The sequence below is a fragment of the Pleurodeles waltl genome, chromosome 10 (assembly GCF_031143425.1).
Source record: "Pleurodeles waltl isolate 20211129_DDA chromosome 10, aPleWal1.hap1.20221129, whole genome shotgun sequence".
Classification (NCBI taxonomy): Eukaryota; Metazoa; Chordata; class Amphibia; order Caudata; family Salamandridae; genus Pleurodeles; species Pleurodeles waltl.
Genome location: NC_090449.1, coordinates 899,704,602 through 899,731,100, shown reverse-complemented (window position 1 = coordinate 899,731,100; position 26,499 = coordinate 899,704,602). Strand labels below are relative to the sequence as shown.

At 46.2% G+C, this 26,499-nt stretch overlaps 1 protein-coding gene across 6 annotated transcripts in view; it reads left to right on the top strand.

Annotated features, from left to right (window-relative positions):
* The window catches only part of CDK6 (cyclin dependent kinase 6), a 609,297-nt gene that overhangs the window by 194,175 nt on the left and 388,623 nt on the right, over nucleotides 1-26,499 (top strand). For all 6 annotated transcript variants that reach the window (XM_069211653.1, XM_069211656.1, XM_069211657.1 and 3 more), the window contains exon 4: nucleotides 9,232-9,399. In XM_069211653.1, coding sequence (XP_069067754.1) covers nucleotides 9,232-9,399 — 168 coding nt within the window. The remainder of the gene's footprint in view (nucleotides 1-9,231; nucleotides 9,400-26,499) is intronic.

The window sequence follows — 26,499 nt, the reverse complement described above, 5'->3', positions numbered from 1 at the left end:
GACCCCGAGCAGGCAATGGACCCTACGCCAGGCCGCTCGTGTCGCATTCAAGACGGGGTTCACCGAACTGATAGATGGAAGGTCGTCGGGGTAAGGCCCTCCGAGTCCCTCCTTTGCGGATAGCAACGACCCATTGGGGTGGGTCCAGCACTCCGGACAAAGTGTGCAACAGCTGAGATAGGTGTAGCACAAGTGAATAGTGTTCTACCGACGGTAGTCCCATGCCCTCGTGGGAGCGTCGGGCTAGGAGTTTAGCGGGTGATAAGCGTGGTCGCATTGAACCCCATACGAATGATCTGATGAGTGTATCTATGTTTCTCATTGTATGGAGAGGCACCTGTTGGGGGAGAAGCCCTACAATATAGGGGAAACTGGGCACTGTGACCATCCTTACCGCTTGTACTCTACCCCACATGGACAGGCCCAGTTGGATCCATTTTGCAAAATCAAGCTTCGTCCGCGCTATGAGGGGGTCAATATTGTCCGCCACCATGCACGCTAGGCCTGGGTTGACTAGCACTCACAGGTATTTAAGGCGTTTTGGTGTCCAACGGAACGTGAAGCCTAGAAGAGCTGCTCTTGTAGTCATCCGCGAGAGGGGGAGCGCCTCGCTCTTATCCCAGTTAATGCTGTAGCAAGAGAGGATTGCAAATCCATCGATAATCTCCAGCACGGCTGGTATGGATCTTTCTAGATCCGTGAGAGTTAGTAGGACATCATCAGCATATAGATAGATTTTAGAATTGCCGACCGGTAGTGTGAGACCCGTGATGGAGGGGGAGGAGCGAATAGCCGCAGCAAGGGGCTCCATTGCTAACAAGAACAGGAGTGGTGAGAAGGGGCAGCCCTGTCGTGTGCCTCTGCTGATAGGGAAGGGTTTGAGAGGAAGCCTCCGCAATTGACTTGCCGCGGGTTGGCCGTAGAGTAGCCGTGCCATTGAGATAAAATTGTCTCCCAGACCAAATCTCTCCAGTGTTGTATACAGATAAGGCCACTCTATGCGATCAAATGCCTCTTCCGCGTCCAGAGACAGGGCCAGTGCCTCCTCTTGCAGGTCTCTAGAGGCCCAAAGGGTATTGGCATAGGGTGCGCAAGTAGTTCCTTGAGGTGCGACCTGGTACGAACCCCTCTTGTGTGTGGTGGATCAGAGACGGTATGACTTTGCGTAATCTATTGGCCAGGATACTCACTAGGATTTTGATGTCACTGTTTAAAAGAGATATGGGTCGATAGCTGCCACACAGCAGGGGGTCTCTCCCGGGTTCTGGTATGACGGCTATCATGGAGTTGTTGGATATGGCCCCCAGGGTCTGTGCTGAGCAAGCTTCGTTCAGGGCCTTGTGTAGTATGTCAATTGCGTCCCTCCCTATCCATTTATAAAACTCCGCCAGGAATCCATCCTCCCCCGGTGATTTGTGGTAAGGGAGGTCGGAGATTACTTTTTCTACTTCCTGCCTGCTTATTTCCCCTTCTAGGAGGTTGCGTCCCTCCTCGGACAAGGAGGGTAGGTCAATGCCCGCCAGGAAAGCTGTACACCGCGCTGGGCTGGATGTATTCTTCGATGTATAAAGATGTTTGTAGAAGGATGCAAATTTGTTAGCGATGGCTTGTGGGTGTGTTAGTATTTCTCCAGAGGAGGCGCGGAGGGCTGGGATGGCAAGGGCAGCTGTCCTCTGTCGAAGTTGGGTTGCCAGCAGGCACCCTATCTTCTCTCCCCGTTCGTAGTGTCTTCCTTGTAATCTCTGTAGAGCATACTCTGCCTGAGAGGTATACAGCTCGTTGAGGGCCATTTGAGCATGCTCTAAGTTTCGGCGCCCCGGGAGGGAGGGGTGTGCGGTGTATTGTCTAGTGAACCAGCGTATGTCAAGTTCCAGAGCTGCCTGTTTCTCTCTTCTGTCTCTATTTGTCAGTGCTGCGTCTCGCATAAGTTGCCCCTGCACCGAGGCCTTGGCTGCAGGCCACATAATTCGGCTAGAATCCACGGAGCCTAAGTTTTTTTGAGCGAAGGAGGTAGCGTGGTCCTGTAACTGCAGTTTACCCTGGGGCGAACGGTACCGGTGGACCGCGAATCTCCAAAGGTTTATGGACCGGAGATACAAGGCCCAGGTGGATGGCTATGCAAATCGGGGAGTGGTCCGAGAGGCCGCCCTCCAATATGCGAGTATCGTGGGTGCGGGCCACGAGGTTGTGGGATAGGAGAAAGTAGTCTAGTCGGGATTGGGTGCCATGTACCGGTGAGATGAAAGTGAATTCTCGCTCTGCGGGGTGGGTCAGCCTCCAATGGTCCACTAGGTCATTGTCCGATAATATATCGGTTTGTAGGGCTCTATCTGCATTGTTACTAACATCTATGGGGCCCGTTCTGTCGAGTATTGGGTCTCTGGCTTTGTTCCAGTCCCCTCCTATTACGTAGCAGGATGCCCCTATCTCAGTCAAGAGTCGATTGATTTGTAAGAAAAAGAGGCGTTTCGGGCCCGTTGGTGCGTAGATCGAACCCACACACAGCGAGGAATCACCCATCTTTAATTTAGCAAACACGTAACGGCCCTCGGGGTCGGTCCATGACTTAAGAACGGTATGCAGGAGGGTTTTGCGTATTAGTAACGCCACGCCGCATTTTCTTGGGGTGGTCTCTGTGCTGGGGGAGGGGGGGTTACAACTAAACAGGGAGGTGCCCACCCAGTCGGGTCTCAATTTATCGGATTCCGGACCATCTAGGTGTGTCTCTTGTAAGAGGGCAATGTCAGTCTGTTTGGAATTGAAATAGGAAATAACCTTTTTCCACTGTATGAAGTGGGTAAGGCCATTTACGTTCCAAGATATGATTTGCAGGGGTGGTGCTGGTCCTCTGCTTGTGTCGGACATCCCTGCGCCTTATTGAGGTCTGCCCGGGTGTAGGGGCAGTTGGGACAGGACAGAGAGGAGGTGCCAGAGGAGGGTTGGGTAGAGAAGGGGAAGGGACTTGACGGAGACTCTAAAGCTGGGGAGGATGAGTGATGGGGGGGAGGGGAGGGAAAGGACGGGAAACAAGTGGGAAGTGGGAGAGGGAGGAGGAAAGGGATTAACTTCTAAAGAATAAGACAGGTAAACGGAGCTGAAGGAGAGAAGGAGAATTAAGAAAGGATAAGAAAAGGAAGAGAAAACGGGACACCAGTCCCGACAATCTAAGACTGTAACCTGCGGGTCTAGAACTCAGGCCTATCGAGCTCCTTTGCCCGACCAGTGGGCCCCGGACCGGGGGAGGCGGCGCACGGTGTCTCGGCCCCCATAATCTGGTTTTCCCATCCACCTGTAGATCCAGGTGGCGTGTAGGGGTGGAGGTGGAGGGGTGGGTGTGGGAAGGGGGGGCAGGGGGAGGGGAGCAGAGGGGGGGAGAAGGGCCGTGTGTGGGATGCGTGTGGCTTACGCAATGTGTTATGTGGGGTGCGGAGGACAAGGGGGGTGGCCAGCGCTGTATGGGTCCGTGGCAGTTTTGGGAGGCAGTATCTGTACCTTGTTTGCATCCAGGGGGAGGGAGCCGCCCGTAAGCGTAAGCCAATTTTGTCGGTTTTTTCGAGTTTTGTCGGAGCCGAGGGGGGTGGGGGGAGGCGTGGAGTTAGAGGTACGGTTGGGTTGTTGTTGTGGAAAAGAGGGGTGCCACGCTACTGTTGTAAATCACTCAACACAAACTCAATGATGCTTTGTCCATCTTAGTAAACACTTACCAACCGTTATTGAAGGTAATCTAAACTAAAACAAATTATTAATGGATGAAAACAGCGTAACAGTTCTGAGGAAATGCTCAAAATCTATTTGAACAATAAACAGGGGTTATGCTATTGGAAGAGGACATTTTACCGGGTCTCTAAAAAGAGGGAGAACAAAGGAGGATACGCTAAAGCATATAGTAATAAGCAAGAGTATTCAAACACTATCTAGAACAAGCAGAGGCTTTAGCCCCTTACGACAATATGTCTTGAGTTCACAAAAAAAAACAGGTACTCATCTCTCCTTTTTGTCTTCTCTGCAGCCAGGGCTCATCGATTCGGCTGTGTCGGCTTTTGATTGGTTGTAGGGAGGGTCCTGATGGGTGTACTGTTCTTTTTGTCCTCGGGGGGGGTCCATCGTGTGCTTCGAGGGGGGAGCGGGATTTGTCTCTTTCTGATAGTTGTGTGTGCATCACCACCGCTTGGAGTACTCGGCCCCTGTCGTCGTAGCTTTTTGCAAGCCTCTCAAAGTCTCTTCCCCTGCTTTGGGGATCTGTGGTAGGGCGCATTTCAGGTTCAGGTGCGGGTATCAGGTGGCTAGTACCCTGGAGTGGGCTCCGCATGGTCTGGGGGAATTGGGCGGTCATTTCCATGGACTGGGTTTGATCTTGCAGTTCTTCCAAGAATGTTCTCAAGTCCTCCGGGTCGTAGAAGTTCTGTGATTCCCCATGTTTGGTGATCCACACCATGGCCAGCTCAAATAGACCAAATTTCACTTCTAGGCGACAGAGTTGGGTGCGGAAGGACAGGAATACTTTCCTCCGATCAGCGGTCTCCTTGGAAAAGGCAGCTGACATCCGGATCTCCAGGTTACCCGATCGAAACGACCCTTGTGTGCGAGCCGTCTGTAGTAGTTGGCGGGCCTGCAAATGTCGCAGCATGCAGACTATAATTGGGCGGGGGCGGCCATTTCCATCCTGTCTCTTGGGGCCCAACCTGTGTGCCCTCTGGAACTCTAACGGGGGATCAAATGTTATATCGGTTAGCTTGGGTAATATGTCACGCAAGTAGGAGAATATGTCTGAGCCCTCCACACCTTCCGGGAATCCAAGGAGATGAACATTGTTCCTGCAACTCCTGTCCTCCAAGTCCGTCAGCTTGCTTTGAAGGTGTGAGAGTTCTACGTCTCTGTCGGTCCAGGAGGCTACTTGAGTTTCCACCGTTGTCACTTGTTGATCGAGCCGGACATCTGCGATTGAAAACCGGCTATGTCCAGCCGTACAGATCTCGTCTCCGCTGTCAGCGCCACCATGGCATTATCCACGCCCTCCAGCTTACGGCTCACCGCCGATATCTCCTGCAATATATGGTCCATTGTCGCACGTTGTGTGTCATCCGCCGTGTTGGCACGAGGAAGGGGTGGAGAGTTCTCTACTGAGGGGTGTTCCTGCTGTCGAAGGGCTTCAGAGAATAGTAGTTGGCGGGCTGGTTTACCCGTTACTTTGCTCGTCGTCTTGCCCCTGGGCATTGCGGGTTCCCCCGTTCAGGTAGGGCGCCAAAGGATTTTGGACTGTGATGCGGTTGGTGCTTGGGACAAAGTCTCAAAAGTCGAACCTCTGGGCGTCTGGGCAGCGTGCAGATCCAGGCACGGGTACAGACCCTGGTGTTCCCCCACTTGTCCGAGGTATGGAGGGAGGGGGTCGATGCAGCGGTAGGTCCGGGTGGGTGTTGGTTGTAAGTGTGGGGGTCATAGGGATTCTCCACGTAGGCACCAGTGGTCTCCCTGCTCACCCGGAGGTCTCAGAGCATACGTGGTCACTGGGGGTGGGGGGGCAGAAGCCCCGTGGTCCTGTGTTCCTGGCTGGGAGAGTGAGAGAGGGGGGTCCCCAGTTCTGTCTCTGCTCCCCGTATGCCGTCCAGGCGCCAGCTCTGTGGTCATTGAGAGAGGGGTCCGCTACGACGCGCCAGGCGAGGGGGTGGCACGTGAGACCGTAAAGAAAATTATGAAGCGTCCGCTCTCCTGGATGCTTGAGGCCGCGGCTGGCCCTCTCATCTCTGGTCCCAATGGCGGTTGGGGGTGTAGCCGAGTGAACAAGTGTCCCAGTAGGATAGCTCCTGTGGTGCTCCGTGCAGTTTTGGGGCCCGTGCAGTGCTCTTCACCCCTCACCGTTCACCCGTCTGGGGGGTGGGGGTTGCGCTACCTGCCCCCTGTCAGTCAGGGGGTCCGGCAGGCGTTTGACGTAGTTAGGTGTGGGGAAGAAAAGAAAGAGTTCACCTCTCTGTTAACTTTTTGTTGTTGCAGGGCCAGATGTGTTTCGTTGCTAGTGCTCCTTCTCCTTTTTATTTTTTATTGTTCCTTTTCCCCCTCCTTCCTCTTCCGTCCCTCCCGGTCCGCCCCGCCCCTGTTGGGGCCACTGTCTTTGCGCAGTTGGTGGGGTGGGGGGGTAACAAGCGGGGTGCCACTCGCAATGCCCCCCACTCTCTCAGAAGCAGCAGCAGCCCTGGAATTGCAGTTGTTCATGGTGGAGGAGAGAAAGGGACTCCCCGGGTTCTGCAGTGGAGGGGGGGAGGGAGGGTCATGCAGTGTTGCTGTCGTTTTCTCTCTCCACGGGCCGCCCAGGTCTCCGGCGTGCCTGCGGGGGGCCCTCGTCCTCAGGAGAGGGGCGGGGCGAGAGGAGCGAGGCGAGCGGTGGAAGCCTCCAGGCTCCCACCTCCTCCGGTGAGCAAAGGGGGGAGGCGCGGTCCCCGACCCGGGTCAGCCAACTACCTGAGGCCGCGGCTCAGCACTCCGCTGCAGGCCTCAGCGCCATCTTCCTAGCTCCTTGTGCGCACGGAGGGAGAGAGCGCGCCCCCTCCGCAGTCGGAGCGTCATCCACTCGTCCCCCAGCGCCGGTCCTCGGCGCTCGATATTATTGATGGTTTGGGGGGCTCGCGATGCCCCCACAGCACCGCCGTCCCCGGCCCGCAGCCCGCCGCCTAGCAGAGCTCAGCTACTAGGCGGCCATCTCCGTTCGTGGCCAGACCACGCCCCCTCTAGTGCTTGTTTTAATGCGCGTTGCTTCTCTCATGCTCCAGAGATGTATGCTTTTTAAATTGAGTGGTGGCTTCTTCAAGCTTCACTCCCCCATACTCCATTACTTCTTGCATTTTCTAATTTTAAACTAGGAGAAGGCAAGGGTTTGAAGGTTGCAGCGAGGTGTCTGATGACAGGGTACCAGAAGATTTAAATGAGTGCCAATGTGGGAATGTCCTTTCAACTGAGCCCAAAGCCCTGTGGATTCTGATTTGCTGTTTTTTCATTCTGAACAGACCACAGAGATTTTAAAATGAGCCAAAGTAGGGAAAGGGAGGCCTGAAACAGATCAGAATCAAACAATCCTACCCTGAGGGGAACCAGCCATTAATATCAGTGTCAAAGATTTGTTTTAGCCAGACAAATGCGCTACAGCTGCTGTGATAAGTATCTTTTGCCTTTGACTTTTGGCCTGTGGTTGTTAAGCAGGCGGGCTCAGTGAGTTTGAAAGACTCTAACATAATGTGCTGCTCTAAGAAAATAAAAAACGCCATATAGAGGAAATCCTAATGCTAGTACACTGAATTAGCAGAGGCTCATAAAACCTACACAGAAAACAGAATGACCACTGACATAATTATCTCATAAGATCAAATAATTTGTCTGTTTTCTCCTTTGGGGTAAAGTGGAGGCTTTAATCTAGCACATTCAGCCTTCAGTTTTTCTTTCCCGTCTACCTAGTCAGTGGTTTCATCAAAAGAAAGGAACATATTAATGATGAACAAACAGAGCAGATGTTTTCAGTGTGCTTTTCGCGGCACCCATGGCTAGTTTTTACGGTGCACAGGGGTGCATCAACCCACTGACTGGGAACCACTGGCTTAACATATGTATTTCATAACTAAATCAAGCCTACTGCCTTTGTCATAACTTTTCATTATAACATTATAAACAAATCAAACATACTGCATCTGAAATACTTTTTCCCAATGAACCAATCAGACCTATAACTTTTATCATTGCTGTGCACCAGAACCAGAACCAACGTGATGTATTAATCATAGGCTGTCACTCAAGGTAACCATCAGGTACATTGTAATAGATTTATAAATATGTAGAAAATTACAGTTGTCAAAACAATATGTAATCCCTTCTAAGACATTTTGATAAGGATTATCATAGTGCAAATGTTCTCTCCCGGCAGTGGGACACCAGCACTAAAACCCAGTGGCGTAACAAAGGCCCTCGCAGTCCCCACAGTGTGGGGGGGCTGAGCTCAGGGGGTCCCCTCAGCACAATACCCTGGCTTGCAAGCTCTTGAGTGAGCTCTGAAGAAGGCCCTTACATTGAATTTGCAGAGGGGGGAGGTGGCACAAGTTTCGTTACACCACTGCTAAAACCCTTCCTACTATGGTAAACTGTAAGAATGTATGTATCATAATACCTCTCTGCACACCTTCATGCAGACTGAGCAATGGCAATCCATGCTTAAATGCCTATTGACGTTAACAAGTGCTTTTCACAATAAATATGACAGGACTATAGCCTTTATAGTAATTTTTCATAATAAACAGATCAGGCCTATTGCCTTGATCAGTGACTTGCCACCCTAGTCAACACATACATGCTGTACTGAGTATAAGCTTTCCCACAAGCCAAAAATTGCAATACAGACGATTACATTGGAAGCACACATTTGTGGCCCAATCAAATGTTGTATTCAATGGAACCCCTTTGGGTTTGAGCCTAAACCCTTCTATCAGTATTATTTCTGAAAGCTCTTTTTCTGTTGATTCAAGAAAGTGTAGAGATGGCTACACTGCTGAGTCAGATCTAATCTGACCACATAGTGGCAAGTAAAGAACGTTTAGTAAATCTCATTTTAGCATTGTGGCTATTCATTGCTCCCTGAAACCTTGTACGTAGTTAAATGTACTTCACTAGTAATCTTTGGCCGACTAAGCTGCTTTCTAATTTTCCAGTTCATTCTGTAGAGCACCCAACCTGGCGAATGTGCTTTGGCCTTTGCTCTCAAAGGTAATTTTATTTGGTAATATTCAATTTTTCTTGCAGAACCTAGCTCACTTTCATCCTGGCTTCAATGTATATTGACCAAACCTAACATAATTCACTGCCTATTGAGCTTCACAGTGATTTGCTTGATTGCCTAAAAGAGATGTTTTTAATGCATATTGGTTTTGGCCATATTCCAGCACTGGATAACATCAGTGAAGAGGGGGATTTCCCACATGGTTCCTTACTTTGTCCTTTTGTCAAACTCAAACCTGACATTTTAGTGCACATTCTGGTTAAGTGCAACTATTTTATTCAAGATTGTCTTTTCCCTCCAGTAGCAAGGGGCGCAGAGTGCTTATTTTTTCAGACACTTCGAAAATATTTAACTGCATTATCATTTTAAAAAGACCTTATTTTAAGTTTTATAATTAAAAAAAAAAAAAAAACTGTTTCTAGAAAAAAGTAATTTTCTTTACGATGTATAATTTTTACCTTTCACTTCTTGCCTGTGTCCAGGACATGATGTTCCAGCTGCTCCAAGGTCTGGACTTCCTCCATTCACACAGAGTGGTACATCGAGATCTAAAGCCACAGAATATACTTGTCACCAGCAGTGGACAAATAAAGTTGGCAGACTTTGGCCTTGCAAGAATCTACAGTTTCCAGATGGCTCTTACCTCAGTGGTAAGTCTCCGAACCTTCAATTATGCTGAATGTGCTATAGAGTAGCCTGTGCTCATTGACAAGTTTTGTTTTTAATACCGTCATCATTTTGTTGTGCTGTCTATTATTTCGTTTCTTAGGAGTTACAGTCTCTCTGAATCGGCATTTGATTTTTCAACAGATATTGCTATTTTGCTGTTATGCAAGGCTTCAGGTAGCTCTTAGCTGGATTTGGCACATTGTGATCATGGTAATTGGACACACTTATGAATATTAAAACAAATCAGATTGAGTTTCTGAATATTTTGTAAACACTTAATTCAATGAAATAGATTTTAACGTTTATTATTGTTCACATGTTTTTTCTAAGTCATAAATAAACAAATATGAAGTAACAATTTTCTACAAGAAATGGTATTCTACAAACTAGCATCATAGTAAATTCCTACAGATAGATCACCGCCTGCATAATATAAAAGCAAGACTCTACTGCGGCAGAAACAAGAGCAAATTAAGGCTACGGCTTGTTTTTCAAATATTAAAAACTGCTTCAAATAACATTTTCGGTCTGTTTCTCGTAACTGATTTCCATCTGGATCCACCCTGTGAAAAACTGTTTTGGACAAATTTTCAAATAAACGTTCCTGCTGGACCATTGGAAAACGATACAGTAGGGATGAAAATGTGAATAACTTATTCTAAAAGTTTATTAATTAATATATTTAAATTAAATTCCCTTTTTAGGGTAAACATTTTCGCCTCAATATTTTAACAGTATTTTAACATTTGCAACCTAATCTGCTGCATGGAATGGTAAAATGGGAACCAGGTCACAACTATTTAGCTAATTACATAACATTAAAACATAAAAAAGCAGAATGTGAAACTGAACATTTTAACCCGCTTTGTAAAAGTGAATGGACGAATTTGAAACTGGAGACAAAACATTATGGTGAAATCCTTAAATTGATTTGTGGAAGCAATGCAAGTACAACAAAGGGTAATATAAATGTTTGTTTGCCTGAATTGAAGCACTGCTATGCAGTTACAAAAAAGAGGATGTATTAGAAGCAAAAAAAGATAAAGTGACATGATAGTGCCTTTCACAGTGCTTTGTCTTTTAGAAATAAACCCAAGTTCTTTAAAGCTCAAACCTTCCCACTAAAATTACTCTAAGAATTTACAATGTTCCCTTCCTCTAGCTGTTTTTAATTCCTTCCTGAAAACCTTACCCACCCAATAATTTGGGAATTCGTCTCAAGATAGATAAAGGTAGGCAAATACATATGTGTCTGTTTTTATATTTTTATTAGGCTCATTGTAAGGACTTTCAATGACAGTTCATGACATTTAACCTATTTTATGTCTGCATTTGTAATTCCCTCTGGTTTGGACTGAGGCCAGCTGAACATGCATCATTTAAGTGGACTCTATTTAAATTTTACTACTTTTTCTTCCCAGTGCTGCTACCCCCAAGTACAATGATTTTTGGCTGGCCTATCCTCCTTGTTCCTCTCTGAGCTTTTTCTATCCGCCACCAAATGCTCTCACTTCTGCCCTTTAGAGTCCTCTCAGAAACTGCCTCCAGGTTTGTCCATCTTAATATCACTTACTCCTAAGTTATTTCCAAAGGTGCAAATCTTGGCTGAACTCATCGTCCGCCTTCTTCAGTCCAACTGCGGACAACTGAGGGTCTAACATTTGAAGTGCATAGGTCTAGGTTGGCCCTATGGAGGACACTTGGATAGTTTTGCTGATTTGAATTTCAACAAGGTACCTCTTTGCACTCATCCCCTTTCATTTTTCTTTACTTAGACCTAATTTTGACCTATGTGGAATCTTCCTTTTAAGCTGTGAGGGCTCAGATACAACTCAAATCTAGACTAGGCCATAGGCCCTCATTATGACATTGGCGATAAATGCTGCTGACCACCACAGTTACAGCCGCCAACATATCACTGCGTGCAGTGGTGAATATCCATTCGCCATATTATGGCACACACACACCAATCCAACAGAATAGAGCCACCTATACAAATCCACCAGCCCAAAGGTCAGTGCTAAAGTGCCGGTACCAACACCCATACTGTTACACCAACAAAACAACACCCATCACATTATGAACCACAAATCACCACTGTGGACATTCAATGGCGGTAAACCATTGGCGGTACATACCACCGCGCTCAGAATGGACACCCACATACAAAACAACACTACATTGGCCAGTTCGAAAAACACACACCTGACATTCATACACATACCACACCCACACAACTATAAAATACACACCCACATTACCCACAACCCTTTACGAATACAAATCATTGCCACGAGACTGACACCAAGACCACTGCAACAACTAGACACACACCACTTACACCCATACATCCCTCACACACCCCACATCACACACCCCACTGCATTACTCAACACACTCTCACCAACACACACCACACAACACCCATGTCCCCACAAAGGCACCCCCGTTTCACTGATTAGGAGTTAAGGGTCATGGTGGAGGAAATTGTCAGGGTAGAGCCACAGCTGCTTGGAGCACAGGTACATCAGATATCCATGGCAAAGAAGATGGAGCTATTGCGGAGAATCGTGGACAGGGTGAACACTGTGGGATAGCATTCAAGAACAAGGGACGACTTCACGAAGAGGTGAAACGACCTATTGGGGAAGGTACGTTCCATAGCAGCAAGGCACCAGCTCTCCATACAGCGGACTGGCAGTGGACCCCCACATCCTTCCTCACAGCATGGGAGGAGCAAGTCTTGGCATTTCTGCATCCTGACGGACTCACTGGAGTAGCTGGAGGACTGGACCCTGGTACATCAACAATTACCACTTATCACCTCCCATAACTGCATACCATCTCACACCCTCAGCCTCACTCCCATCACTCCATTCCATCCCACATCCTACACCTATACATCTGACTAACCCCACTGCCAAGCCCTGAATGTTATACCAATGCATGGACAGCCCCCCCAGCCCTGCATGGACACCCATCACAAAGCATGCACAGCATAGAGAAACTAACAATCCCACAATACATCACCATACACAAGCAAAAGGTGGCAGGGCAACACCAACGATAGAGGGGAAGCCAGGGATGTACAATATGTCACACACATGAAGCATAATACTTCACTTACATCCCCACAAGTACCCCAGCCAATGTCAGTGGAGAGGAGGTGCCACGACTATCCAGCCCCCCAACAGAAGATGCCCCCAGTGAGGACAGTAACTCTGGACATCTGGATGCCCTACCTGGCCCATCAGGGACCACTGGACAGCCGGTCACCCAAGCCCACTCACAGTCCACCACAGAGCCTCCCTCTTCAGTATCCATCACCACAGCACCCGCCCAGCGTACCCACACCTCTGTCCCCAGGACACGTCATTCAGCAGTGTGCCCAACTGTACAGGGACCCCAGGACACACTTTATACCCAAGACAATCAGGGACCTGGGGTCAGTGGCAATGGGCACACCTTTTAGAGGACAGAGGCACAGGCCAACAGGGACACTGGGATGCCTGCTGTGCGCCAAGATGAGGACAGGACCAGGGAACTGACTCTCCAGGAGGCACTCTCCGAGATCCTGCGAGCCTACCAACATTCCCAGGACACGATGAGCCAGATCCTTGACAATGTACAGGAGAACAGGCGCGGCTGCAGGAGCAACAGTATCAGGGGTACAGGGAGGACTTGCAGGCCATTAACACCACCCTGATCTCCATAGCAGGCAGACATGGCCAACATCATAAGGGAGGCAACAGCACACCAGCGGGGCCCTACCACTAGCCAATCCATTGACCAGCCCTACTCTTCTGCTGCAGCTAGTGGGCAGGAGGCCCCACCACAGGACCCACAGGCCACCAGCACCCCTCACCCTGCAGAAGGTGAACCACCCCGCAAATGTTCCCTGCGACCCAGACAAAAGCCAGAGACACTTGCCAAGACCCCGCCAGGAAATTACACTCTCCTGATTGTCCCCCTTGTGTCCCACTCAGTCACCTTGTCCACTTTAAACTGTCGTAGCTCCCCTTCCTTTGGCCCCTTGGACACTGCACCTGTGCTACAAACAATGGAACAATACCCTGGACTTTCCTCCATCATTACCCCCTTCCATTGCACTTTCCCCTCAATTTCTTAGCACTACAATAAACACCCTTGATCACAACTTGACTACTAGTATTTTATGGATTGAAAATGTGTATTAAACAGTCACATCTAGTGCAAATTAACTGTACACTGTAAGAGCATAGAAATAATGACCTGTAGCTGGCTGTAGTCAGCACATCAGTAGACAGTTGTTATATCACCAGCATCTGTAAAATGACAAACCATAGGTGACAGTAAGTTGAGATGCAAAGGGAGTTAATGCCATCATGCTACAGCCACACAGAATACACCAATAGTCATAGGAGTGTGCAGTTGCACTATCTCACCTGTGTGTCGTTGTAAGTACTTACAGATAACTGATGTTCTGTTGTCCTCATCCTCACCCTCTTAATCCTCACTGTCCTCAGGGTCTACTGCTGCCACAGGGGCATCTCCAGTCTCTTCGAGGGCCAGGTTGTGCAACATGCAGCATGCCACTACTATCTGGCAGACACTTCTCGGGCGAGTAGCACAGGGATCCACCTGTCAGATGGAGGCACCTAAACCTGGCCTTCGGGGGCCAAAGGTCCTCTTAATGTCCCGTCTGGTTCGCCCATGTGCCTCATTATACCGTTCCTCAGCCCCTGTCCTGGCATTCCTCTCAGGGGTTAGCAGCCACAATAGGTTTGGGTAGCCAGAGTCACCTGCAAGTATTGAGAGACAAACATTTAGCCTCACACAATCCTATGGGGTTAACACCAGAAGGCATACACTAACATACAGTGGGTGGGGACCAAGGTTCACCTATTAGCCACACTCTGTGCCTCTGTAGTTGGGCCATCACATTTGGCATGCTGCTATTCCTCAGAACAAAGGCATCGTGCACCGACCCAGGATACTTAGCATTGACGTGGGAGATGTATTGGTCCTCCAGGCACACCATCTGCACATTCAATGAGGGAAAACTCTTCCGATTCCTGAACACCCGTTCATTCTGGCAGGGGGAGGGGGCAAACGCAATATGTGTACCATCATTCCCCCCAATAATATTGGGGATATGTCCCATTCCATAGAATCTGGACTTCACAGTGGCCAATTCTTCCACCTAGGGGATAGAAATGTAGCTGCACATGTGTTTTACCAGGGCAGACAACACTCTTGCCAGCACGATTGAGAACATTGGCTGTGACATTCCTGCTGCCAAGCCCACTGTCACTTGGAAGGAACCAATTGCCAAGAAATGGAACACTGATAGCACTTGCATAAGAGGGGAGATCCCAGTTAAATGACGGATAGATGAGATCAGGTCTGACTCTATTTGGGCACACACCTCTGTGATTGTGGCCCTGTCCAGTCTATAGGTGAGGATAATGTGCCTGTCCTCCAGTGTAGCTAAGTCCATCAGGGGTCTGTACATGGGGGTATGTCTCCACCTCCTATTCATCCGCAGCAGTAGGTATCTAAGGGACACAAGAGTGAGTAGGCTGTCACAATAGGAACAATGGAACCACGACTGCAGTCTACTTGGTGCACTTATGTAATGGAACAGTGTTAATGGCGAGGTATGTGCCGATCTAATCTGTGACGCAGTTAATGTCGATATGACTGTTCCCCACCCTCTGAAATGACAACCGCCTGTTCTATATGTAGAGACAGGTGGAAGTGAGGTAATTCCACCGACGTTGGGGGTTGTGGCGGAAGGCAGTTTTGCACCGCCATGCAATTCCATATTGGATAATATGGGGCTCTATGGAGTACAGTGGCTAATGGGGATCAGCGCCGGCGGTCACGGTGTACACCGCCGCGGATGTGACTGCCATTTTCTATCTGATTCCTCACTTGTTTCCTGACCTTCAACAGGAGAACACCTACACTGTGTGTGATGCTTTGACCTGTGTCCGGAACATACCATGGCCTGTGTGACCGGGGAAAGGGCCCCGCCTTCACTTCGGAGGAGTTGGAACTACTGGCGGATGGGGTCCTACCCCAGTACGGACTGCTGTATGGGCCTCCAGAACAACAGGTGAGTACACTTTGGGCACGATGCATTTTGGAAGGATGCATGGAGATGTGTGTTCAGGCATTGTGAGGGGGGTTTGGGGTGAGTGTCTTGTGGTGGTGTACATGGTGTGCGCCGGGCGATGTGTGTGCTAATGGAGCTGGAAACGGGTATGGTGGGCCATTTGTTTGACAGGCTGGACTGTTTGGTGTGCTCCTGTCTGTATTGCCTCTGCAGGTCAGCGCCCATCAAAAGAAGGGATTATGGTGTGCCATCACCAAGGACGTGCGGACCCTAGGGGTCTATGGCAGGCGGAGCACCCACTGTCAGAAATGGGAGGACCTGAGACGCTGGGCGCGGAAGACCGTGGAGGCCCAGCTGGGGATGGCCTCCCGTCGAGGAAGGGATGCCTGTCAGATCCTGACCCCCCTGATGGCTCGCATACTAGCGGTGGCCAATCCTGAGCTGGATGGGCACTTGAGGGAATCACAGCAGCCACAAGGGGGTGAGTACAATGGATATCATTACAAATGTTGGCAGGTGGGGTGGGATCCGGGTGGTGGATGTGAGTTAGTGGGTGCTCCTAAGACCAGGCCAGACATTGCAGCGTGGGACTTCTAGGGTAATGGGTGTATATCAAATACGGGTAACCTAGCTTTTTTGCAGTCCATTTCAGGCAAGGCATCGTGGGTCCCAGGAGGGCGCAGTTGGCGGTGTGTGGCCCTCTTCTTGCCTTAGCATCTAGCCATGTCACTGGCAGTGCAATGCATAGTGCTTAAGCCTGTTCCCTGTGTGTGATGGTTCTGTGTATGGCAACTGTGGTGTTGGTACAGTAATTGACCCAGTGTTTCCTTTGTATCTCCCCCCCCCTTTTTTGTTCTGTCATCCTGTCCTTGTGTACATTAGCATCATCTGGTGGAGGAGCAGGGTCATCGGTGACAGAGGGAGGCAGAGTCCACCGATGCCGAGGGAACCAGTGGGACAGAGGCCGAGGGGAGCACCAAGGCGGAGACAGGAGGTAACAGCACAGACTCGGATACCTTCTCCGATGGAAGCTCCCTGGTGGTGGCAGACACCTCTGTGACTACCCTAGCTGCAGGTACAGCCGCCACCCCCGTACCAGCACTGCCCTCCCAGTAGCCCCTCAGCGAGTTGTCCGTGCCTGCTCACCCTGGAGGGTGGGCATCTCCTTCACCCCAGGCACCTCAGGCCCTGCCCCAGTGACCCCTGCTGCCATGAGTGAGGAGGCTATTGACCTCCTGAGATCCATCACAGTAGGACAGTCAGCCATTGTGAATGTCATCCAGGGATCTGGCATCCCAGATGCAACAATGCAATGCATTCGTAGCGGGCATTCACAGTGGATTTGCGGCCCAACAGAGACCAATCCAGACTCTGGCCTCCACTCTGATGGCAGCCACTGTCCCTGTTTCTACCATCCCTCCTCCAACTACCACTTCCCAGTCCCATTCTCCTCAACCCCAACCCATCCCATCCTGCACCTCCAGACTAGAAGTGGAAGGAGCCTGCACCTCCAGGCAAGAATGGGAAAGAGCCTACACCTCCAGCCAAGAAGGTGAAGGAGCCTGCACCTCCAGCCAAGAAGGGGAAGAAGTCATCAACCTCTGCCAGGAGGGGTAAGGAATCCATACCACATGTCATGGAGGGGACGAAGCCCTCTACTCCAGCAGAGACTGTCAGGGTGACTCCTCTGCCAGCAGTCACGGGGCCCCCACCACCAGCTGAGGACGTACAGCCATCACCACCTGCAGAGGCTGCCCAGGAGGCACCTCTGTCTGCCACCACACTGCAGCCATCACCACCTGCAGAGGCTGCCCAGTAGGCACCTCCATCTTCCACCACACTGCAGCCATCACCACCTGCAAAGGCTGCCCAGGAGGCACCTCCATCTACCACCACACTGCAGCCATCACCAACTGCAGAGGCTCCCCAGGAGACCCCTCCATCTGCCACCAACATGTAGCCATCACCACCAGCGGATGCCTTGTAGGCCACCCTCCAGGGGCCGCTGTATGAGGGTCCCCCTCCAGAACCAGTGGGAAAGTCACCCACCTGAGAGATTGTGGCCTTGCACACCCCAGGACAGAGCAATGGGCATATTGCCCCCCCCCCCCCAGAACCAGTGGGAAAGTCACCCACCTGAGAGACTGTGGCTTTGCACTCCCCAGGATAGAGCAATGGGCATGTTGCCCTCTCCACAACCAGGTGGCTTGTTCCAGACTCCAGCTGAGGAGCCTCCTCCCCCTGAGGTGCCTGCCCACTTGCATACTGATGCCCCTGCAGAGTTCTATCCGGATGAAGTCAGGATTCGAGTTAGGCCTTGGACTGTGGCCATGTGGGCCCTTTGAACACTGGACTGGGTAGTGCCCCTTTGTGTACATATCGGTTTCGCTGACAATTTGATAATGTATTAGCTGTTGATATTAATACATTCACTTTCGTGCATTCCTGTTGTCCTTGCATTATTCTGCCATGTATCTGGTGCAAATTGTTTTTCGTGTGCAGCTGGACATGTTTATGGTGTGTGTATGGATGGTGTGTGTCGTGTGTGTGTGTCACTCTTGTTTTCCTCCCCCCCTCCCTTGTGTGCTAGGTGGCTGTACTTACCGTCATCGTCTTCGTCGGCGTTGGTGTTCCAGGTGGAGCATAACGTAGAAGATCATCGGGAAAACTTGCAGTTTGGATTCCCTGTGTCTTCGATGGTGAGTCTTTTCTCTTCAGTGATGTTTCCGCCAGGCTTTTGATGGCGTTGGTACTGACCCAGAAAAGGTGGTGGTTTCCCTTGTCATAATACGGTGGAATCATTTTCGAATTTGACATAATTTCTGCAAAGGAAATTATGTGAACTTCGCACACGCCTATGTTGATATGTATACATTGCTAGTTTATATGAGGAATGCTTACAAACTTCTTTTGATCAATGTATCCCCTCCATTTTTATCTGAACATGTTGTCAAATGTTTTACAAGATTTTAAAACTAGGGCTCATCAAGGGTCCATTATGTTGGCAGGGAATTGCATTGCTCTGAAAGAATCACCCGATTCTTTAAGGAACTTCACCTATGCTGGAAGAGGATGTGTTCGTATTTTCTTTTTTCTTTTTGCTGGAATCCTCATATAGTTTGGGGGAATACTCATATGTGACAGCATTGGAATTTGGAAGTTTTCAGCCGTAATTCTGATTTTTAATCTTTGTGCTTCAAAATGGGGAAAAACAACCAGACTTGCTGTGCATCCTTCAATTTGGAATTCAAATTACTCAATTAACTGATAGTATATTTTAGTACTCTGCACTGTTGGATTAGTCTAGCAATGATCCACCCATGATCATTAGTGATCATTGGTGCCTGATCATTGCTTATATTTAGGCATACAGTGACATTTCCCATGTTATTATGCAAGCTGCCTGAAAACAATCTCTCTCCACCACTTGTTTTAATTTATTTCAAGCAAAGACGAAAATTGAGAGGAGCTGCTGATTCCCACTGTTTAGTGATTTTTTATTTAAATGTACTTGTAAACACAGTAAACATAAGGAAATAAGTGAATAATCTGGCCAATCTTCATTTGACTCAAATAACACTACTTGCCTAACAAGGATACATTTCTATTGAATTTATCGCTAATGAACTGCTTAATTACAATCTAAGCATAATACTGGACAACAAATAAACACATGTACGTAATCCACATTCTTTACCCCACATTGTGGGCTTTGACTGTTATTGAGAGTGAATAAGTCAATACGTTTTGAAGATGTTATATAAGAATGGTGTTTTAGTTGGAAGAAAACTCCTCCATACTTCACTAAAAAGAAAAAGTATAGAGATTTAAATAAATTACATTGGCCCAAAGAATCTGGGTAGTAGCAATATCTTCTTTCTCTCATCTCTTCCTAGCTTTACAATCAGTAGTTTAACATACACCTGAGAAGCCATATTGACTGAATATTCAGAGTTAAATATAGCTTGGAAAAGAGGATGTGATTGCTTCCTTAACTCATCTTTACTTCTTTACTTTCTTTCTTGCCCATAGTTGCTTTAATTTATCCATAAAATAGGACTGTCACATTATGTACCCCCTTTAACTCCTGAAAGGATTTAATATTATCAGCCTTATCTACAATTGCACATATTGTATTACATGTCGAATAGTTCTTAGAGATCTGAGTAAGGGGGAGGCTAGAATGACATAAGAGTTTTAAAAAAGTGAGTATGGGGAAGAACCAAGTAATCATTGTCCCACCAAATAAGTGCAGTGTCCCAAATTAACTTGTATCTTACTTTTTTTAAACATTGGTTACACTTCCTCAATAGCCCCCCTGGAGAAAGTAAGGCTTCTGAAAATCATCCATTAAACTCCAGGCACCTGTCAGGGATCGAAAGAAATCAGATCAGATATAGCCTTGCTTCCAAATAATAAACAACCAAATCTGGTCTGGCGACACCTGCCTTTTCTTCTACTCAGATTTGTTTTGAAATATGAGAGTTCTTAGTAGCCTACGTAAAGGCATCTATTCTCAACTTTATGGAAAAAGGAGTATGGGACATACACTGATAAGTACTGAACTAGAAATAGTGATTTAGGCTAAATTAACATCGAGATATAGTTGACCCTGCCTATAATTGAGAGAGGAAAAGATTGCTTAACATGTAATTGGGTCTGAACATTCCATGTTTAAAAACAATTGTTATAACTAAATTTCCCATATCTTGTATTATTTGAAACCCTAGATAGCTTTTTATTTTATTTTATTTAGAAAGTTTTCTATAACGCTGGCAAGACCCCGAGGGTATCAGAATGCTTTACAACAGTATAGATAATAAACACATAAAAACCACATGAATCCCATTACAGAATGGTTATGGAGTGGGATTCTCATGGACAAGAAGATAGCGATCCGGCAGTGGTGGGGTGGGCGGTGAGAGATTCTTTTTGGCGTGGAGGTTGGTTAAGTAGCTTCTTGAAGATCTGATGGGAAGGGTTAGATCTGATGTGAATAGGTATGGAGTTACAGATTCTCTGTGCATTGTTTGAGAAGGAGCATGTCCGAGTTTTTTGCTTCTTGGTTTTTGGCAGGATGAGGAAGAAGGTGTTAGAGCTTCTTAGTGATCTTGTTTGACCTGCTTTCAAGAGTTTTTGGGCAAGGTATTCTTGTTTCCCAGTGTGAAGGGCTTTGTGTGTTAGGCAGGCAGTGCGGAACAAGCAGCGAGCCTCAATTGGGAGCCATTTAAGACTCTTTAGGGCAGGGGAGATGTGGCCATATTTTTTAATTCCAGTCACCAGTCTGGTAGCTGTATGAAGAGTGGCCCTCATAGGGGCAAGTTGGGATTTGGCCGTGCCGGTAAGGATGGAGATTCCATAGTCTAGTTCCGAGAGTACCAGTGCTTGTGTGGCCTGTTTGAGATCATCATGAGGAATGAAGGATTTGATTTTGTTCAGAAGTTTAAGGCTGTGGAAAGCGTTGTTAGCGTTCTTCTTGATGTGGTCCTGCATAGTCAAGTTGGAGTCCAGAGTTATCTCCATTTTCACAGCCATGGCCTATCTATGTTTACTATGGTCAGGGCTCCATGCCATAACCTTGGTGTTGTTTTGGTTTACTTCATAAACTGAAAAAAGAGCCAGATTCCTCATGGTCCTTCAGATTTGACCATAAGGTGTTTCACTGCCAATAGAATAAGTAAATCATCTGTGTATGACTGTGGTTCAGTTTAAACTGCCTAACAGATATGGTAAAATATCAGGGTAGCATCTGAATCTGAGTTTAATAGCCAAAGGTTCGATATATAGCATAAACAACAAAGATGACATTGAGCACCCCTGAGAGATGCCTTTATGAGCCTAGAGGTAATTACTCGGGTGCCAATTAATAACCCGTCATCTGCATGGATGGAAATAAAAAAGCTTGTCCAGTTTTGATGGAGCTAGGGGAAAGAGGTATTTTTCAAACATATACCAAACAAAGTCACAGTTAACCCTGTCGAATGCATTCTCTGCAACTTTTAACAGGGCAAATAACGAACAGGACTTCATAATAGCACTGTCCATGCCAGTAAAAAGGCTGTAATATTTTTCTCTAAATTCCGTTACTACATAAAGCTTTAATGAACTTGATGAATTATGGGCCAGATGTACGAAAGGATTTTACCCATTCTGTGTCTATGGGGAAAAAGCTTTCCTACATATGGCCCTATGTCCTTTACTGACTTCTGCAGCCTTTTAGCAATGTTTCTGGCTAGTGTTTTACAGTCTTCATTCAACAGGGAATTGTGGCAAAATGATGAGAGAATATTGGAACCTTTCATTAGTTTTAACAAAAGTGCAGTGTTAGCTGCCTGTCATAATGGTGGGTTGTCCCCTCCTGAGTTGATCTTTTGATAAAGATGATGAATTGAAGGTAAACTTTCAGGAGTCAGTATGCTCCAGAGCTCTTGTAATCCACCCAGCCCAGGGTATTTTGAAAGTTTAGTCCGTGTAATACAGTCCAATATTTTTTTAGGTTGATCTAGGCTGTCCCAGTTCTCTGAAGACAACCTTGGTAAGGAAATGTATTTTAAAGAACATGCCTCAATGCTCTGAGTTAAAGCTCCCTGGATGATCTACCTTCGAGCCACATTATCAACAAACTAATCTTATATTGTATTTTTTTTAATTGTATTTGCTGATATACATTTTCCTCTGCCAATATTTGAGGTATATGATGTTTAAAAGCCTTCTAGCTTTATTTCTTTGCCATGCCAACACCTTTCCACATGTTTTCTATTTTTATTCTTTATTGGAAGAGTTCATACAAATTTATGATATGAAAACAGAAAGAGAAAAAACAGATAAACGAGAGCCTCTACACATTAGCACCCCCATACTTCCTCCCCTACACAGCCCTTTAAAAAGCCTAAGGTTTCAAAATCTTTTCATCCTACACATGGGAAAACAAAATTCCACTTAGACAGCATCTCTGTGCTCATAAACCTTTCCACACTGTAAGAAATTTGGTATATGAGCATGCCCGCAATGCATAACAAGCCTCTATCTTCGACATTTTAATCTGCCAGTGTTCCAAGGTAGGCAGTGCTTCAGACTTCTGTTTTTTGTAAGATTATGGACCAATCAATCAAAGTAACCAAAAAAAAAAATCTTATTATCTTTCATATTGATACCAACATCAGAGGAATACACCAATAAGATTGTTTGAACATCCTGAGAAAAATTGATATTTAATGTACATATAAAGTACTCAAAAATAGAGACCCAATACCCTGCAATCTTTGGACAGTCCCAGATTATATGCTGCTACTTACCATCACTTCTTTTACACATCTGAAGCATTTCAGCTGTATCTAGGGGTTAATCTGCTGTAGAAAATCCAGTGTTTTATATAGCAGCCACATGGCATAAAAATATCCGGTGGAGGCCGGCACCCTTCAGCAAAGGGAGGTTGAACATATTAATCTTGTATCAAACCTTAACCAAAATCAGCATGCCCTCTGTTGACTGCCATTTCAGCCTGGCTTTAGTAAACAGATTGACCTCGAAATGTGGCAAACTTTTTTCAGTGATTTAGTCAGATGTAAAAAATTACCAATTTTGCATTCCTGCATGATTAGATTTAAAAAAAAATGTCGATGTCAATTGATTTATCAGGACCTTTGGGGTTACATAATTGGTATGAAAAATTTGTAAAACAGGCAAAATATTATTTTACATTAGGCTGGGCAAGACCTCCTTCTGTTGCTAATTTTTAATTCTTATATGGCGATAAATACTAAGTAACAACACTTCGTTCTTTCCAGAGCCCAGCTAAGCTTATTGGCCTCCCATTCAGCACAAAAACACATAACAGATTCAATGTATCTTTTTTCCCCATTTCTCCTCTACAGACAATTGTGCTCCTGTCACCCTTTTCCTTCTATGAACCTCCCTAACCTCTAGTGGTTGCAACTATTGCTAGTATATCCCATTCCTAATACTAACCCCATCTCCGTTGGGGCCCCTTAACCCTGTTCATGCCCGAAGGCCCATAGACTATCCCTTCAAGAGGATACATTGACTTTTTTCTCTGTTTTTATATTAGAGTGTGTAAAAAATGCACACACACAAAATAAGGGGCTTTTTAACTAAGCACAATGTTTGTAATTATACTTCCTGTCCCTATCACCGCATTTCCACTAAATCTGAGCTAGCATTTTTCTTTCTCTACTGCCTAAAAAGTAAACATTTTGGAGCATCTGTCAGCACCATCTTTGTTACTAAAGGAGGTTGCCAGTAGGCGACAAATCCTTTAGCTTTACAAATTGTCATTGAATTGTTTAAGCAATCATCTCCTTGATCAGTTCTTTGGATAACTCTGATTTTAATATTATTAGATAATTTTTCAAGGGATGGGGTTGCCAACGTCACATAGAATCTTCTCTTTGGAAGTATACTTGAGAAGTTAGACGTGAATCTTATGGGGGCTTGCCTGGAAGACATCTCCTGGCTGAAACTGGCTCTGGACCTTTTTAATATCCTTCAAGAAGTCAGTCTTGTTTTAGGTTCATATTGGTGGGAAATATTCATAACATTGTTCCTTTTGGATTTTTATCTAACTCACCAGATTCTGGTACTCCATTAATTGTCACATTACTTCTGCTGGAATGATTCCTAAATGTTTTAATCTATCCCTAGAACTTTAGTTTCCAACTAAGCTTATTAATATTTTCTTAGTTCTGAGTCAGAATGTGTTCTGTGACTTTTAATTCAAAATTAGTTGTTTTGGTGGCCTCCTGGAGAGATGAAATCTAAGAATCCTGTGTAGTTAGCATGCTGTGCACCTTTTGTATCTGATCTCTCATGTTCTGTTGAGACAAATGTTTTTGAGCATTTACTTCCATCAAGCTTTGAGTTTTTTTTTATGGCTGACATAATGTTGGATAAGGAAAGACTTGGTGCGCTTGGCTCAACTTCGGAATGTTTTTTTAATTACTAGGTACAACATCTTGCTTTCATCCACCTGCAATTACTAACAGGACCCCTCTTCCTTTTCCCATTCCCACTCTGAATTTTCAATGTCTCCCTCTCTGGGAGCACCCTAGAAACTTATACGTAGCTTTTATTTTTATATAAACTCTTTGATTGCAATCTAAACATCCAAATAGCAGAAGGAATAATCCTATTAGTAGCCTGAGAATCATCAGTCAGAAGTCACTTCTAAACTGTTGAACCTGACCTTGATTGTTAATTGAAATCATATTTAAGGGTTGCACCAGGTTCTTAATAACTGAGGCTTCTGCCTGTTATCCTGATGCACATTATTGGATACCATGCTTGTCATTCACTAACTCAAGCACGTAGACTACCACTGTATCCTTGTCCATGTCAGACAATAAAGCATCTAATGGTACTGTTAGCGCGTCGGACCTTAATAAGTAAACTTACAAGGGGACACGTATAGGTTGATGAACCTTTTGACTCATTCAGGTTGTTCTTACCATAGTTCCAGAACAGAAACAATAATCAGTACACAATAATCAATAATCGTTAGTCTAATCAATAATCAATGGAGTCAGTAATTGTCACGCACCATGGCCTTTCAGCCACGAATAACCACACCTTTAGTAAAAGTTAAGTACATTTATTTCCCTTATATTAACAATGCTAAAGTCATGAAGATTAATCTCAAAATCAAATGAAACACATATAAGAACAATATTGGTTGACCAAAGAGACGAAAGAAACGCAATCTAATCAAGGCTTGAATCACAATACATTCTAAAGCAACGGTACAAATCAACAGCAAAGTCTGTTACGATGAAGTAATCACATGCATTGAATTCAGTAAGATAGCTTGTCAAACATTTGTCCCTGCAATTTATATCATCATCATTATTAGCATCATCATGTGGGGCTTCATGAAAAACAATTTAGAACACAAATTTGGAAAACATCTAGCTAAGGAAAACTGTAAAGACAGCACAGTTGGTTCCTAAAAAGAAAAGGCATAAAAATGCAATTCACTCACATTGTCATATCTACCTATCCACGGTATGGTTCAGCAAACAGAATCAGTCTTCGTCCTCAGGTCATCAGTCGATCAGAAAAACATCATGCGTAAAATCTTTCACAAACCGCTTCCTCTAGAATTTCTCAACACCTCACATGTATCAAATCTGCCGGACGTTCTCCACACCTAGGACACTTATCTTCCCTTTTACCACATTTAAACAGCTCTGCTGGAGATAAATAAAGTCTAAAAAACGTTTTGCAGTGATGTGCTCTCAAATTAGATGGAAGGAGAAACTTAATTCCTAGTGCAGGAGATGTATAAATCTATATCCCTCTCCACTAACTTCCTTGCCCAGCTAGCTTCGACCTCCTCAAGATCGTCCGGTGCTGTATCCATTAAAAGGTTATACACCTGTCCTATCTTACGGTCTGGCTGGATTATTGCATCAAAAAGGGGAATTCTTTCCATTGAAAATTTACCTGCACTGAGTTTACTACAAAATTCTCTTACCTGAAGGCACTTGAAGAAAGAACTGGCCACTAACCCAAATTCTTGTTGTATTTCCATAAATGAATATAATTGATCAGCTGGGTATATGTTCCCTATCTTATTGAGACCAGATTGTTCCCACTATTGTCCCATAATATAAAAGTTAATCAGAAAGTGCAAAGATCGCCCCAGAGAGGTATACCTGCTATAACCTCTAATCTTCAGCAATTTACTGACCCTGCGCCAGACTCTCCACACAGCGATCACACAATCTTGAAACCCCACTTTTTTAAAATAACTCTGCTCTACTTGTCTGAGGAAACAGCCCCAGGCAGATTTTCCAGGTACACGCTCATGTATTGTAGGAGTGGCCAAACCATATCCTTGATCGTCCATGTCACCCCTTTCAGCAGCATACAAAACTCCCGTCTGATGTAATAGGGCTGCCCAAGCTGCCCACCCTCCTCGAGGAAGAGTTAAAAATCTAAGGGCTCACCTAGTCTTCTTATATTG